At 37.3% G+C, this 17,673-nt stretch overlaps 1 protein-coding gene across 6 annotated transcripts in view; it reads left to right on the top strand.

Moving 5' to 3' along the window:
• Positions 1–11,429, top strand: part of BICRAL (BRD4 interacting chromatin remodeling complex associated protein like) — a 43,671-nt gene extending 32,242 nt beyond the window's left edge. For all 6 annotated transcript variants that reach the window (XM_039697736.1, XM_039697737.1, XM_039697739.1 and 3 more), the window contains 7 exons: positions 1,331–1,430; positions 2,965–3,062; positions 4,864–4,925; positions 5,035–5,180; positions 5,335–5,429; positions 6,607–6,709; positions 7,645–11,429. In XM_039697736.1, the coding sequence (XP_039553670.1) occupies positions 1,331–1,430; positions 2,965–3,062; positions 4,864–4,925; positions 5,035–5,180; positions 5,335–5,429; positions 6,607–6,709; positions 7,645–8,447 (1,407 nt within the window). In that variant the 3' untranslated portion in view covers positions 8,448–11,429. The remainder of the gene's footprint in view (positions 1–1,330; positions 1,431–2,964; positions 3,063–4,863; positions 4,926–5,034; positions 5,181–5,334; positions 5,430–6,606; positions 6,710–7,644) is intronic.
• The last annotated feature ends 6,244 nt before the right edge of the window (positions 11,430–17,673 follow it).

Here is a 17,673-nt window from a genome sequence, read left to right as displayed (position 1 = left end):
GCTTCCTTTTGTTATTTATCATATAGGTGCTTTCGTTACGTGTGTCTGGAGCAGTTAGAAGCTTTCAAATTTGATGCAAAGACAAGAAATGTTTCTTAGAATCCTTAGAAAGAAACACCTTCTAAAACAGTTTGTAAAAGCATAACATTAAAAAAAACAACTCTTAAGTAAAACTAGTACTTACAAAAAATCAGAATTCACTTTTAAGATTTGATGTTGTCTGTTTTGTAAGTAGATATACTTGCAGTATATATTCAACTCAAATTTTTCTGTTTTATTCATATGTGAACTTAAAGTTCACAAAAGTTTAAAATAAAAAAACTCATAAAGTTCCAGAGTGAACTGCCAGTTTTAACTCCGTGACTTCTAATGCAATTAGCAACAAGCTATTAAATTTCTGTAATTTCTTAACTTTTTTTTTTGTCATCTTAAAATACTGGTCACTCTCTCAGAATGCATCTGCACTAATTAGATCTTTCTCCTTTTTCTGTTATGTCTTTTACTTAGATCTTTCTTTTTCCAAAGGCTTGATTGATTTTTTTAAACCAAACCCAAAGTCTGCAGTGAAATAATGTCTTTGGAAATAATGTGTATTTAAAAAATTAGTATGAACATGTTGCAGAAACATTTGTGATCTTTGTCAACATTTCTGGTGCAGGTTGTAGGGTTTTGTTTGCAGATGAATGATTTGAGGCCTGTCTGACTTTCTCTTCATGTGTCTACATCCTCCTATTTGCAGGTCATGTGCTGGGTCAGTGAGTTTCAGCAGTTATAAAAGCAGAGTATTTCTTATTGCTGTAAGAGATCATGTTGTTCTTGTGCTGAAATTTCAGAGCTGTAAATGGGAACTTACAGAGTACAAATGGCACTATTTGCCAGAATCTTTTTAGATTGTTTGTACTTGCATTTTAAACATTGTACTTTATCCTAAACCATGTATCATTCAGTTGCTAAGCAGCAGAGGGTTTGTTCCACTGTGGGTTTTTTTTTGTTGGGAAAGCAACTTCATCATCTTGCAGTTTTGGAACTCTGAGAAGCTGTGTTTTCTAAGGTCCACTTGTAGTGGGAAATGAGTGGTCTTGTAGAATGCAACTGGTACATGTTTGTGCTGTTAGTGTAATTTCTGTTCCCCTGTGATTTATTTTATAAAATTCTTGAACTTGGAGGGATTGAGATGTATGAAATTTCACCACTGATGAGTTTGAAGTTAAAAAAGTATACATGGAGATTAATTTTAGGTGCATTTTCCTTGTTTTTCTTAAAACTTTTAGTAAATATTTCACTGTGATTTTAAAAAAAATTTGTTCTTTATTTTATGTTTGTGACACAGAAAAAGGCCGTGAACCAGACATCACCAGTTTCCGCATCGAAGACACAGGACAATTTGAGACAGCCTCAGCTAACAAATCTTCTGAGCAACACACTATCAGGTCAACTAAGGTCTTCTTAACACAATTTTCTTAATTTTCTGCAGCAACAGAGATTTGTTCTTCTTCAGTGTGTCAGATAGATGCCTCATGCTCATAGGGTTCTAAAGGTTGTTGGAATTTTATTTTTAGAAGAATTCAAGCTATGTTTTTGTGGTATTGAATGTGTGCTCTGATTTTTCCCAGTCATGGCACTTCATTTTCTAGAGAGAAAAGTTGAATCTTTACAATAAGTAATTATTTCTCTCCTCTATAAAATCCAAAATTGTACCTTCTTTCATTTTTCTTTTTTTTTTTCAGCTTAGGAAAATAGAAATACTTAATTTTCAAAAAGATTTTTCTTTTTTTTTTTTTTAGCTTAGGAAAATAGAAATACTTGATTTTCAAAAAGCAGACATCTGCTAAAATTCAATGAAAGTGCCAGAATGTTGAGTATGGTAGCTGCTTCAGTTACAGAGGGAAGAGAAATAGGTATTACAAGTTACATGCAGGCTGTCATCACTCACTTTGTTCTTGAATGCGTCCCTTTCAGTTAGAATAGTTCATGCATTGTTCATGGCAAAGTAGCAGCTTTTCAAGCAGCATTGTGCTACTGAAAGAACAAAACCAAAGGCTGTCATCACTCACTTTGTTCTTGAATGCGTCCCTTTCAGTTAGAATAGTTCATGCATTGTTCATGGCAATGAACATGCTACTGAAAGAACAAAACCAGTACATTCAAGGCAAGCAGAAAAATGCAGTAACCTTCCTGTTCTCTTCATACATGAGTAATAGGACCTTTTGAATAAGGTCCTATACTCTACCTTTTTTTTTTCCTTGTGTACTGTTATGTATAGAACAAAACCAATACATTCAAGGCAAGCAGAAAAATGCAGTAACCTTCCTGTTCTCTTCATACATGAGTAATAGGACCTTTTGAATAAGGTCCTGTACTCTACCTTTTTTTTTTTTCCCTTGTGTACTGTTATGTAGAAACTGTCCAGGGAATTCTATACAATCTGCGCAGTATGCTGGGTGTCTTTGGGGGAAAAAAATTAATACATTCTTACTTGTTTTGGTTGTAAGGTAGCATGACTGATAAGATGCTGTTTGGATTATGAAACAAGGCAATTGAAGGAAATCTGCCTATATAAAAAATTCTAGGGGAAAAAATAGGCTTGCTAAGTACTTCCAGGAGCTCTAGAAAAATGTGGGTAATACACTTGAGGGAGGATTGGTATTGAAAAGCTTGATAAAATTTACTGTATGGTTTTAGGCAAATTGTTGGGACACTAAACTTACAGCACTTGAATTTCTTCTTATGTCGCAGTACCATGGTGTGATGTGATTTATATCTGAGGATTTTTATTGTTTTCAGGCAAAATAGCGGTTGTATTTGATTTTTATGAGCTGGTTTCTCCACAGGGTACTTGCACTAATGCTTTTAAGCACAAGAGGTAGTTTTCCTAAAAACTCAAGAGAAATTATCAGGATAGGTATACAAAATCATTCACCTCTTGCTTAGGATGACAAGAATCTTTTAAACTTCCTTTTATAGGACAGGACTCTGGAGGAAAAATCATACAACAATCTCTAGGAACAGCACAGCCACAAGAAAAAGTGGTAGGATCGTCATCAGTTCAGCAGAGTATACAGGTAGAGAACACTTCTGTTTATATGGTTCCTTGTTTGTCCTGGTTTTGTCTGGGATAGAGATAATTTTCTTCTTAGTATATGGTACAGTGCTGTGTTTTGGATTTGGGCTGTAAATAATGTTGATAACACCGCCAGTGTTTTAGTTACTAGGCAGTGCTTACTCTGCAAGTCGTGGCCTTTCCAGTGCCCCATGCTGTGCCAGTAACACACACAGGACAACTGGCCCACAGTGCTGGAGGAATATCCCATACTGTGGAATGTAGTGTTCTGGGTGTAAATGTAGGAATTGCTGCTCAGGAATGGGGTGGGCGTTGTTCAGAGGGAGCATTTGCATTGCATTGGGCATCACTTGTTTCTTCTGGATTTAATTCCCCCTTTCTCTCTTTTTCATTACAACTTTATAATAACTATACCATTACTATATTATTTTATTTTGTTTCTGTTTTTCAACTGTTCTTTTCAACCCACAAGGTTTACATTTTTTTCCTAATTTTCTGCTCCACTGGGTGAGGGGAGGTAGTGAGTAAACAAATACGGAATCATTGTAGTTTTTTTGTGGAGTATATGAACTCCCTCAAACTTGACAAATTCTACCTTGACAAAATAAATGTTGATTGTTTCGCAAATTGATACTTTGAGATTCAGTTCATTAAGTGGAGTCTGACTGTACTGTTCCCTGAAGATAATTTGTATGACATAGCAATTCTTCATTGAATTGGCCAATAGTTCAACCTACTCTTATTATTTCTTACAAACTCAGCTGTTCTCTAGCTGACTGAGAGACAGTCATTTGTGAGAAGCAGCAGGACAGTTCCACCTGGTCTTTGTTTTATTCTTTACTGCAGTCTTCTTCTTTTACCATCAAAAGTTCTCCCACATAATGCAAGTATGCACAAAAACACTGTCCAGGATGAGGCTTTTTTGGAGATAATTTGAATTAAAATTTTTGTTCGTAAATGTATTTGTCAATGCAGTAGGACAGGAATATTTTCCCATGTCTTATTGGTGTACAAGTAGAGGAGAAAGCACAGTGGCGCTCAGCTGGGACATCAGACTGGTTGTGTAATAGTTGGTCAGATGTTCATTCTGCTTGGTGGTGACTACTTTTTGTGCTCTGAAGTTGGAGGCTTTTTGAGGCAAATACTCTTCCAGTGTGCCTGCTGTGAACCTTTACCCCCTCAGAGAGCCTCAGGTCTTAGGAGAGTGTTCCCAGGCAAAATCTTCATTTCATTAAATGTCTAAGGAAAGGAGAAAATTACTTAGATCTCTACCTGATGGGCATATCTATAGCATTGACACTGAAATAGAATTCCTAGAATGATTTTTACCACCCCCTCATCCACTATGGGTTTTGAGAATATAAGTGCACAACCTTAGCCTGCTTTCCTCACAGATACTCTAATCCATCAGTGTCAGGTAAGATGACATCTTCTGAAAAATGCAGAGACAGTTTGTAGGAGCAGATTAATTTGTAGAAGTTTTTAGTTGTACCTTTCCTTCTTTGCACCTGTTAACTTTCTCTTAAAGATCTTAAAGATCTTCTCTTTCTTAGTGAAGTGTGTATAATACACAACAGTGGAATTTGTCTACAAACAGCATTTCAGACCTTTGGTTTATGTCACTTCCCTATTTTGTGGATACACAGTGTCATGTGAAGATAGTAGATAGATGAAAGTGTTTATACTTATGTGGTGGTTACAGTTAGTGTTGGTGACGTACTTAATTGACAGAAACAAATCCTGAAACTTAGGCTTTGCAAATGAGGAGCTATATTGTAATTTGTCTTTTATTTTGAACTTAGGTCGATGGTCATTTAGTTGGACAGAAAAGGCCTGCTGCTAAACAGTTAACTAAAGGAGCTTTGTAAGTCATGATTCCATTTTAATTCTGTTCCAGAAACCTTAATTTTTACTTTTGTCAATGTAAAAACTCTGTACAGTATGTTAAGTATATATCATTAATTTTTTTGTAGTATTCTGCAGCAATTACAGAAGGATCAGGTACATGCTGTGACACCAGATAAAAGTCAGTTCAGATCATTAAATGATGCAGTTCAGAGACTCCTTTCATACCATGTGTGCCAGGGATCACTGCCAACAGAAGAAGATTTAAGAAAAGGTAATTTTCTTTTTAAAATTTGGCAGTAAGTTTGTAATCAGTGCATTTGAGAGAATTCTTAATTTAAATTAGAGCAATAAGAAAATGAATGTTTTAAAATTTGTGCAGGTTATTATTGAAGAACAGAGTGTGAATGTGTATTTTGTCTTTTCAGTGGACAGTGAATTTGAATCTGTAGCTACACAGCTTCTGAAGAGGACACAGGCTATGCTGAACAAATACAGATGTTTGCTTATAGAAGATGCAATGGTAAGGTGTAGAACCCAGTACACTTGGTTTATGGGATGGGATTCAGTTTGTTAAAACAATACCTACAGACCAGATACATGAACTTCTGTTCTCTGCTTTGCTCTTACACTGAACAGGCTGTGATGGTCAAGTGGGTGATTTCTGTGTATTTCTGTGGCTGGAACCTGAAATAGTGTTGATGTTGTCCATTCAGAGGCCTCCAGCCATATTATATTATATTATTAGAGCCAAATCATATTACAGTTTAGGAAATCGTTGTCCTTAAAAGCTAGGTGCAACTTCATCCAAAATGCTTCTGATTTACGCGCTTTCACAATCCCAGGTATGAGGTAAAATAAAACTGACAAAGTTAAAGAATGTGTTTTACAAGGATCAGGAAATGCTGTTGTGACTTCAGATATGCTAGTTTTCAAACCTGGGAAAATTTTGAATTTGAGTATAATAGGCATTTAAATATTTAGGGACAGGGATACATAACATAACGGTTAGAGTTCATATGGTTTTAAAACAAGCAGTTGCATTGAAAAAGATCCTAGCCGTTAAATAATTGCAAGTATTTGCAGATGCAGAGAGGATGGAGCTTGAGATTTGTTCTTTTAGCATTTGGTATGTTGTATGGCAAATCCCATTGAGTAATTTTGAAAGGTTTATTTCACATGGCATTCAGGTTTGAAACTAGCTGCCTGTGTTATGGCTTAGTGCAGTGAACATTTTCTGTGATGGATGAATCCAACTGGCTTGAAGGCATTGTCAGCAAAATGCAGCTCTGCAGCAGCTAGTTACAAGAATAGGAGAGAAGTGCAGGGAAGATGATAGGGTGGTCCCAGTTCAATATTTTGCTGGTTGATCCCCTAAAAGTATGAAGTAAAAAAATTGTGGTGTATGGTAGTAAGCATACTCAGTCCTGAAAAATTACAACTCATACAACTGGAATAGCAATTCCCTATTTAAAGTCTTTCCCAAATAAAATTTGCAGTACAGTGTGAGTAATACTTTGTGATTGAGTTTCAGTAGTGGTTGGGTCAGAGTCAAGACTGTTGAATTGTGAATGGTCTTCACAAATACATAATAAAAGAAGTTTCTTTTCTCTGAAATTTATCTAAGCTGTCAATGTTTTGATTTGGTACCAACATATGAGTCACTCCAGAGATTGGTTGTGTTTTTCCTTTCCGTCCAGCGGATAAATCCCTCCGCAGAAATGGTTATGATTGATAGGATGTTTAACCAGGAGGAAAGAGCATCTCTGACCCGGGAAAAGCGTCTTGCACTTGTGGATCCTGGTAAGTCATGCTTAACTTGTAAATAAGTATGGAGTGTTAAAAAATAGTTGTGGCCACAGTGAGGCACCAATTGCTGTGGATTCCAGTTAGTGAAATACTGAATAAGCATTTGCAAGATAACTTTTTATAACTCCAGAATTCAGCAATCCAGAGACACTGTAGAGGTGAAGCAGTTATTTGTGGGGAAAAATAATTTTACCTGTTTGGCAGGGAAATATTTGAGTTTCTTTTGACAACAGTCATGACTCCTGCAGTGCCTCCATCCTAGCAGGGAAGAATCGGAATTTGCTTGCAGCCAGAAAGACCAGCACTGTTTGAAGCATGAATACTCTTGTTCATCTTAATGAAGTGTTGCTCTTGGAGTGTCCTGGCTGTTTAAATGGCAGTGTTTGTAACTGGGATGTTGTTAAACATAGCACCTGGCAACACATTAATTGTTTAAGATTACAGCTACGATTTGTTCAAAGGTTCTGCATGATCTGCATATTTTAAAAGATATTCACAGGTTGTGTAGAAAGTATTAACCTTCAGAGACTGTATTTGCATATTTAGAATGCTGGGAAGTGCCCTGTATCTGGTTTTACGGTGTACATTGCGTATGTTCAAAGGTTCTGCATGATCTGCATATTTTAAAAGATATTCACAGGTTGTGTAGAAAGTATTAACCTTCAGAGACCATATTTGCATATTTAGAATGCTGGGAGTGCCCTTTATCTGGTTTTACGGTGTACATTGCGTGGGCAATGTGCTGATTAATTTAGTGCTAATCCCCTGCACTGTATGCAGTAGAACACTTAAGCATATGAACATCTTTAAAGACCCAGATCTGTAAGCTGGGGATGTTACTTGAATTTCAGTACTCAGAAACTGTGTTGGAGTGTCAGTTATTTGGATGTGTAGGTAATTTTAGTAAAATGTTGCTACTTCATTTTCAGATGGTTACCAGGCCGATTTTTGTTGTTCTGCCAAACAATTTGAGAAAACAGCTGAAGAAGCACAGTCCAGCAAAAGTGACAACCAGTCTAGCAAAACATTACCTTCTCGGAGTCAGACTACCAAAACCCAAGCCAGAGACCGACCAAAATCCAGTTCAGCAGAGTCCACAAATCATAGTAAACTTCCTATAGTGCCTAACAACATTCTGACACCACAAGAAGGAAAAGTTTCTAGTAAAAAATCTGAGAGCCTCACTAAAGCTTTAAAGTTTGAAAAAGCTAATTGTTCTTCTGAGAGCCAATACATGGCCCTTTCTGAAGAAAGGATGAGTGGGAAAGATCTTGCCAAGTCCACTGAGAATTCTTCGAGTTCTGAAGACTTGTCAAAAGTAGTGTCAAGAGGCAGTCATGGAACACACAATAAAATATCAAGGAACGCAGTTCAGTCTTTCTCAAAGGTAACGTGTAATAATTCACTTCAAGACAAAACTCTGAGGAGCTCTCCAAAGAATGAGGTTTTGCATCCTGATAACAGGAAAGACTCTGGTGAATCCCAGGAAGACTTACTGCTCAGTAAGAGTTTAGAAACTACATTTAAAAACATCTTGGAACTTAAAAAAGCTGGGAGACAGCCACAAAATGAGGCGGCAAGTAGTGGCTCGATTGAATTAGAGTTCCCTAATTTTTCACCAATCTCTTCACAAGAGAACTGCCTGGAAAAATTTATTCCAGACCACAGTGAAAGTGTTGTAGAAACTGACTCTATTTTAGAAGCAGCTGTAAATAGTATCTTAGAGTGTTAATAGTTACAGTACCATGGACAAGTTATGTTTCTCTTAGCAGAAGCAAATGTGAATGACACCACAAGTACAGCCTGACATGCATTTAAGGTTAACCTTTCTAAACTAGATTCTGTTCTGTGTTTGAGAGCAATACTCATTGTGGTTACAGTGAGATATCCAAGTAAAGTTAATCCTTGTTAGAATGCAGTCTGTTAGGGCCTTACTGTTTCAAGTATTATTATGATAGTGCTTTTGATTATTGAGCAGTGCTGCAACGTAACAGGGTTGCAGGTTGTTAGGCCCTATATAATATGGTAATATACTGACAATCACAGTCATTTGAAAGGATATATTTATTAAGAAAATGTTTTTAAAGAGTGATGGAAGCAACAATTCTCCCCTACCCTTCTCTTCCACAAATCATCAAATTTTTAGTTTTTTCTGGAAAACCCACTGTACCTCTATTCAGAAGCGATTATTTGCTTTATTAATGATTCTGTATTCTAGGATTCTTAAGTTGGAAGGAAATCATCAGTGTGTTTACAAGGCTTCATAACTTAAACTTTAAGTGCTTTTCTATTGCTTTCTGAGCAGAAACTAGTACTTGATATATTTGTAGTGGGTAACTTTAGTCTGTGGGATGATATTATATGATCTTAGTCACAGTGGCATGATACGAAGTAATAAATGCTTCACTAAGGAAGGTAGAATGGAAGCCAGTAAATAGCAAAGTGTACAGGATGAGGCCATGATAGAGCCATGAAGTTATATATATAATACATATATATGTTATCTCTGAGGAAAAGATTTTGCATTTTATAATTGGATGTAGTCAGCCTCGAGTCTTTCTGAAGTGGTATAAATGTTTTTTTTTTAATTTGTTGTTTGTTTTTTTTTAAGACCAAGTGTCAAAAGCACTTTGATTTGAAAACTGTATTTGTAGCTTATATTTTAAGAGGATGTTAGCCTTACTCTGAGTAAATTTAAAGGCCAGTGTTTATTTTTTAATTTTTTTTTGCTTTTTGCTGTCAGAGAATGTTAAATCATCCACCGTAGCAGTCATTATTATCAAGATATGTACAGACCAAAGTTGATCAGCAATCCCATTGTTTAAACATATCAAAAAAAAGTGTAATTATTAATTCATATTGTAAAGCCAAGTGAAACCATTGCATGGTTTGCATTTGGCTTGCTGTTGTTAAGATAGAATCTTATTATTTTATTTATTTATTTTAATCTATTACTTTTTTTTGCTGCCCATGCTGCTTTGTTCTAGTTTACTTTGGTCATGAGTGCTTTTGTGCACATAAGCGCGCTGACGTTGGTCATGTGTGTGTAGTACATATGTCTGCTCAGGAGGATACAGCTTTTGTGGTTTCTAAGGTTTGCTCATGTTCTCCCCCAGAACTTCTCCACCATTTCTCAAAAACATTACCAGCCCTTTTCCAGACTTACTGATTATGACTTTCATGGTGTAAGAGGCTCATTGTGACAAGCTGTGGTTGTCAGTCAGATTGCCAGGAGAGAAACCAAGAGGTTTTGCTGGTGTGTAATTCAGTCCATCTGAATGGCACGGAAGGAAGCAGAATTAGACACCTGGGATAGTAGAACATTACAGTGCAACTCAGTACTGAGCTACAATCCACTGTCTAACCACTAAAGGAAACCAAATCTAGAAAGCAATGAGAGAAAGATGAGCTTCCTTAAAATTCATTTCCCCTTCAACGTGAATGGAAGTACTGGTTTTGTATGTTACTAATTGCCATTTTAAACAATTGTGCCAATTTTAAAATACATGTTTGTAAAAACCCAACATTCCCAAGTGTTATATGAGATATTAATAAGTATTGCCAGTTTTAAATTTTTAGTTGAGTGTCCACAGAATAGACTCTCAGGCAGTTAGTTGTTTTCTTATTGGCAAAACTGACAAGATAGTCTTCACCTATTGCCTTTTCAGATTTAATAATATTCTCATGGCTGTGTATCCTGATGCATATTTTACTTTATCATTTTGGGAATTTAATTAATTTATCATTCTGAACTATTTAGGAAGGAGAGCAGTAAGTTACACAGCTGTATGCTAACTAGTTAAATTTTTCTTTTGAGGAGAAAAAGGTGAAGTTGCACATTCATCAGTCCCCTTGCTTGTTGTACCACCTCGAAATGGGTATGGGGTTTCCAGCCTCTCTACAGCAATACAGAACTGAAGTATCAGGTTATGTGTCTTCTATTGGGTCTCATTGGCAAGGGGGGACCATGGCATATAAAAAATGAAAAACTGCAAAAAGTAACTGTGATTGATTTGGTCAGACACATTTCTCTGAACTGCTGATGAGAGGAACCCCTTGAACAATCCTAGTAAGATTGATCTTAGATTGTTAATGTTCTGTTGTTCACTCCTTTGAATTCAATCCTAAAGGAATTCTGGTACGTGGTGAAGCAGTAAATGAAATAATTGTATTTTTGTGGTGCTTAAAAGAAGTTTATTAATCATATGGGCTCAAGTCCAGCAAAGTATTGTGAATATGCATGACTTTAAACATGTTTTCATTATTTTGCTGGATCAGCATTGTGATTTCAATGTTATTTAATACCGCCTAATATTAAAACAAATTTTAAACTGGCAATTAAGAAAACTATGTTCATTTCGAAGATTTTGGTATAATTTATCTGTTAGAGTAGGGAGGCCTTACAGACTGACTTCACTTAAGGAGGATGTGTCACTTATTGTCAGCGTGGTATGGACTTTATTTGCTTAAATACCTTCATTTGTAAAGTATGTCTCACTTGAAATTGCTTTGTATACATTTTGTAAAAATATTTATAAAATGTTTTGTAAAAAAAAAAAGTATAACAAATTGCAGTTTATTTTGTTATGTTGGATAAATACTGTTAAAAGACACAAGTCAGTAAATATATTGTTAATCCATGGATAGGAAATGTTTAGTTGGAGATTACAAATTGAACCAACCATTGCAATACAGCCAAAGATTTGGGAAAAAATGTCTATCTGTGATTGTCTTGATTTAACCAAGTTGAATATTTACATTTCCAAAAGATGATTGGTATCAGTTTTAAGTAATATGGCTACAAAATATTCTTACTCCTCTGCTTTTCTTGACACAGCTCTGTTGTAATGTATTCAGTGGGCCAACTTTCCATACTCCTTATGCACTTTCTGAACTTACACTGTTAGGATTTGGTTCATGTGGCATTAATATTACTGAATGTAGCTGTAAACTCCAAATTACATGAGAGCCAATGGTCCTGCGTTGTTGGTATTAGAAGTCTTGCCGCAGTGAGGTTCTTGGGACATGCTCTCCTTCCCTGGTGTATTTTCACAAAGTGGGGGAATCATCTTCCTGATGCCTCAGGGAGATGGAAGATGAGAGGGCTTTTGCCAGGCAAGTGGCCACTGCATCCACACTGCAGGTTTGACTCACATCAGCTGCGTTTGGTTGTAGATACCTGTGTTTGGGTATTCTGTGAGAAAATGCTGCAGTTGTAGGTGGTACAGGGAATCTTCCTACTTTTATTAGAGGGTAAGAACCTTTTCTTACTGTGATTTTTCAGAGAGTATGCTGAGAAACTGATCTAGTAAAGCTCTTATGCTTGGAACTTCCTCACTTTTTGGAGGCTGGAGTATGGGTGAAGGGCACTGCCTCTCATCTTGGAGTAGGGCCTGCACTGTTGAAAGGTAGAAATCTTCGTGGTTAGTATTTGTTATTTTGTCAATGAGACAAAATAAATACACCTTTTGAATGCTTCCCATATGGATTCAGACAGTAAAATGAATAAAATCAGTTATATATTATTTTAATCTCTTGTTGGCTTAGGATGGCTAAGTAAAACACCATTCATTTTGAGGATCTGAATGGAAAAAAAAAAGCCAGAATCAGATTGGCAGAAGGAAAGGTAAGTGTAAACAATTTTAAAGTTAGAGGAATTCCTCTCTTCTTTTTAATAAGCCTTTGATTTTTTTCCTTTCAAATCATACACACATTTCCTTGGAGTTTTTACAACAATGCGTTTGTCAGACAACTTCAAGAAATGGGAGAAATTGTCTTTGTACAGCTCTCACTTTGGTTGAAGAAAGTCACTGCAGAAAAGAAGAAGGTCTGGTGTAAGATCTGCTCATAGCAGCTCTGGAACACAGATGCAATGCATGTACAGATTTCAGATGAGTAGTGCACCGAGTTATTTGTGATTTATGGATTGGCATTTGTGAGTGCTGCTAATCTTGCAACTGGTCATTGTATTGGACATAGAAGAAAGTGTGCATAATAATGAGTTCCAATAGGTAAACACCTAGTAAGCTAGAGGGAGCTTTCTGTTCTGGGGGAGAAAACACATAGAAGAAAGTGTGCATAATAATGAGTTCCAATAGGTAAACACCTAGTAAGGAGCTTTCTGTTCTGGGGGAGAAAATCTGCAAAGGACACAGAGTGTCCAGCTGAAGCAATATTTTTGGTGTAAAGCAAAAAGCTTTAAAGTTACCCTGCTGTGTGCTGAGGTTAAGCCCCGTTTTATTTTATTTCTAGAGTCTATATCTTACCTTATGGGGAAAAAGTGTTCTATAAATGGAGGAACTAGCTGCATCAGAATTTAAGGCTCTTCTGTATTTTATTTTTTTAAATATACGTACACAAACACACACATATATATGTATATATGGAGGGTGTGGATTGACCTCCCAGACAGCTAGTGACAGAACAAAGACTTAAGCTGTGCCAGGGGAGGTTTGGGCTGGATATAACAGGAATTTCTTCACTGAAAGGGTTGTTCCTCACTGGAATGGACTGCCCAGGAAGTGGAGTCACCATGACTGGAAACCTGATATAGCTCATCTCACAACGAGGTGTTGCTGTGTGTATCTGGGGTTGACAAATGGCCAACAGCATCAAAATGCATGGAGTTAATAATACTGAGATTGAAAAATTCCACATTACTTTCATGGCAAAATTAATCAGGGATTTTGGAAGCCTCTGTTAGCAAGCGTAAGTAGAGTGTCTCCTATGCCTGTGGAAGGCTCTCTACTGAGTGCTCAGGAACAGGGACTTGGGAACCTTCGTGTCCAGAGAAGGAAATTCACATGAGGCTGAAGGAGATGAGGCTCAAGAGTTTGGAAGAGATGAGCAGGAAGGTGAGTAGGTGTGCACAGGATGGATTTTTTTGGGATCTGAGATTTAAATGACTTAAACCTGATGTTAAAAGCAGAGGAAGCTTTACTGTATCAGTTGATGTATTAGATAACATAATATTAAACACACTGCTCTCTTTGCACCTGGGTGAAAAATGGATTTAGTGAATATTTTACTCGGATGAGGATTTGTGTGTCTTAACAGTTGCAAGGATGGGCTGACACACAGTTTGAAAGCTGTTTGTGAAAGAACATATCTAATATGCAAGGTTTGGTGTTAATTTGAGCAAGAACATTGCTAAAAACTGTGAGTCAGTTCCAAAATATTGTGGAATGGGGGAGCTATTTTCATGCTACTGAATGAATGTCATTGACAACCTAAGTCTTTGCTAAGAGGTAAGGAAGGTATGAAATCTATTTGCTACTATACTGGGGTTTTTTTTCTGAGGGTGAATTCGATTAATTTTGAGTTTTTAGTGAAAACAACATACAACGTTAAGGTATCCGTAGTAATTAGAATTCCCTTTATGAAAATGCAATATGTTGCTCTCCTCCATTCACAAGGGCAGTTTTAGTCCTGTGACAACCAGTCTGAGAGTTAAATCTCCCTTCCCAGGAAGCTGAGGTCTCCTTTTTTTTAAAGTGAAATATTAATGCATATGATTTTGTTAAAGCTAAAAGGGAGATACCACTCCACTCTGATTTTTTTTTTTGGTTGTTTTTTTTTTTTTTTTTTAATCCTTTGACAATCAAATTTCTATCTCCTAAGTAATAAAGGCATTCTTGGGTACTTCAGCAGTGTTCTGTCAGAGGTTGCATGTTTTGTTTCAGAGCCATTTTGATGAAGCAGGATCCTACAAAAAATTGTCATATTTTACCCGTGCTTCCATTTTCCATACATTTTCCTTAACTTTTGGAAGAATTAATATTTGTCTTTGATTTGTAAACTCTCTAGCTAAGAGACCCCCTCTGCTCTTTGCATGCAGATGTGTTTAGCATTTACCCTAATCAGAGTGAAGGTATTTTCTTCCTTACCTGTCTGGTTTGGTAGAAATAAATACCAGGGCAAGGTTATTGATGGCAAGGAAAACTGGATTTATTTACTTTTTTTTTTTTTCCATCTGCCATGCTTTTTCATACCTGAAGGTGTTGGTAGTAGTTTTATGGCTCTTGATACCAGGGTCCAGGCATTGAAAGAATTTGAGACTGAAGACTGGATTAAACTGTGCCACAAATTGTGTGGCCACGAGCCTTAGAACCTTATACTTAAATACAGACCTGCTTGTTTGTCCTGCAATCCAAAAGCAAGATTTATCTTGAAATCCAGTGTTGCTGTGTGTATGCAGAGGAAGAGGAGAAGGAGCAGATGTAAATTGTTAAAGGTCTATTGGTTTTTAGAACAGAAAAAAGAGTATTTTCACTTGCTTCCTTTGTCCCCTCATTTACTTAAAATTGCAGGAGCTTTGACACTGGTGAGTTGACAGTGTTCTGTAAGAGGTTTAAAAATTAGAAGCACTGTGGAAGGCAGAATATGCAGCTCTGTCTGTCTTTTCCAGGGGTAGCTCTATAACTTCAGGTTCTGTGTAAATAAACAGTAGGTTTCAGTTATCTGCTGCTAATTAGCACCCAAATTTGATTTGCACTCTCTTCAAAGGGACTCATATCTTTCCATTTAGTTATTTGTTTCAGTGCAATGAGTGAGTGTAATTCAAACCAAACGTGGGTCAATTTCCTACTTGGAAAAAAAAAAAAGTAAGGAATGTATTTATCCACAGTCATATCAGTTTAATTTTAGTTTAATGTATGTGGTGATTCACGGCCCCAATAGGGAGGTGAATATATGTCAATCTGTGAATTGGCTTTGCCTGCTTGGCAAGTTTGTAAAGGGCTTGGTCAGCTGTAGAAGGTCTTAAATAATTGTGCCAAAGGGATGGTTCTGGTGGGCTCTGAGTAATGAGAGGAAGTTTTAACGTTCTACAGATGTAACAAAGTCTCATTGTGAAGACTTCCCCCCCCAGATATTATTTCTCTTACACAGCATCAAGCCAGTTAGTCTTTCACACAGACTTTTTTTGTTCTGTAATAATTATCCTTTTAATCTTTATAGGCAGACTGTATTTATTCCTCTGAATGTAGTGGTGCAGCCAACAGTCTCTGAGGGCATTGAAACAATGGTCTCATCCCTTTCCTTCACCAAAAGCACCTACTAAAAACTGTAAGCCTAGGGAAGAAATGAGGCAATTTAAGACATGTCTGATGGAGTGGTTGACTAAAACATCAAGCAGTGCTCTGGAAGTCCTGCAGTACTATATCATGTGGACACTGCCCTGGGAAACATGCTCCAGGTGACCCTGCTTGAGCAAGGGCCTTAGACAAGATGACCTTCAGGCATCCCATTCTTCCTTAACAACTCTATGCTAATAATATTCAGTTAACATTGTGGAGAAAGGTTATTTAAGTGTGCAGCACTGGCTGCAGTTTTCAATTGAACTTTGAGATCACACAAGCGATGGTGTGTATTGAAAAATACATTAATTTCTGCTTTTTGTGACCTAGAAGTAGAATGTACTGTGAGAAAGATGTTAAAAGATTGTTACTAGTCAAATGGTTAGTATTTTACAGAAAATAACAACTGTCAGAAAAGTGGACATTGTTTTCAGCAGAGCTGTCTTGTGAATGAACATTCACCAAATGCCAGCAATACTCTGCTGGGGAGCCTCCTACATGCTGTACCTCTAACTCCAGGGAGTCATTCATAAAATGCTCACTGGATGCAGTGAATGCTCTTCATTTTAACATGTCTTGTCTCTTTTTCACCGTTAAAAATATTCTGTGTCCATCCTCATCCACAGTCTCTTTTGCCTGGTGTATTACCCACTGCTGCAGTAGCTGCTAGCTCCCCCTTCCAATCTCTATCTCTTCCTTCAGCTGGCAGCTGCTCTCTGAGCACAGATGGCAAACTTAGACAGTCTTTGTTCAGACACTTGAGCCTCTGCTTTTTCTGTCCTTGGGAATCTGTCCCTTGTGATAAAAACATTATTACTTCTTTGGTGCCTTTGTGGTGTGATGGATGCAGCCAGGGGGCAATCTGCCATGCAGCTGGCTGGGCACAGAGCAACTACAGCAGGGAAAAGGGTAAATCCAGCTGGGAGCTGCTGCCTGTAAAGGTGGCAGTGAAAGTGTTCCTAGCCCTGCTAATTGGTAACAGCCATTTACAGGGGCAGGAGGTTTGGGTACATGTACTTGCTAAAAATTGTATTCAGGATGGTGCACTCCTGTTTCCTCTCCTGCATGTGGGAATGTATAGACCCTCCAGGACAGAGCCATCACAAACCAGGGACATGCAGCACTGGCTGGGTGTGGATGTCAGAGCCTGCCCTGGCTGCACTGAGCCTAACACAGGGCTCTGACCTCCTTTGCCCTCAGCCAGGTGAGTGGCTTTAGGCTGAAATCACTGGTATCCCTGGATAAAGAGCTTTTAGGAGTGTGGGGTTTGATTTGTTTTGTTGAGGTTTTTTTAACTTTCCTTTTTTTCTCAGGAGAAGGAATGGAGGGCTGGTAAACACTAGAATCTGCATAAAAGCTGAAATTTGCCCTGCAGAGCATTTTTATTCTACATTTTGACTACCTTTCAGAAACAATAGTATATATAGATTCTGTAGGCCGACAGACACAATAGCACTGCAAAGTGTGAATTTCTTCCAGCTGTCTTAATGGAGTGTTGATTTTTAAACCTAATTTCACTGCTGCTTGCTATGCAATTAGCACACAGTGAATACATTGGGTTAGTTCAGCTGTGTGGTCCTGTACTTTGCGTTGGGGTGGGTGACATTAGGGATACTTCAATCAAAACATCTTTGTAAGGTAAGCAAGCAGTCAAAGAGCAAACAAAGTATGAGACAATGAAGGCCAGAATATGCCAGGAAAACTGGTGATGCTTAAATTCTATCAAAATGTGTTTGAATGAAGTGTTAATTACTCTTATACAAAAAAAAAAAAAAAAGCCCCACCAAAAAGCCCCATCAACCCCCCTAAGTTCCGCCCCCAAAACAACCCAAACAAACAAGAAAAACTCAGTAAAAATAGAGTTGAGATGCAGGAAATTTT

This window comes from Passer montanus, unplaced genomic scaffold, assembly GCF_014805655.1.
Source record: "Passer montanus isolate IOZ18808 unplaced genomic scaffold, ASM1480565v1 scaffold12, whole genome shotgun sequence".
Lineage (NCBI taxonomy): Eukaryota > Metazoa > Chordata > Aves > Passeriformes > Passeridae > Passer > Passer montanus.
Note: the sequence above shows the minus strand (reverse complement) of the source record. Positions and strands in the feature narration are given on the sequence as shown.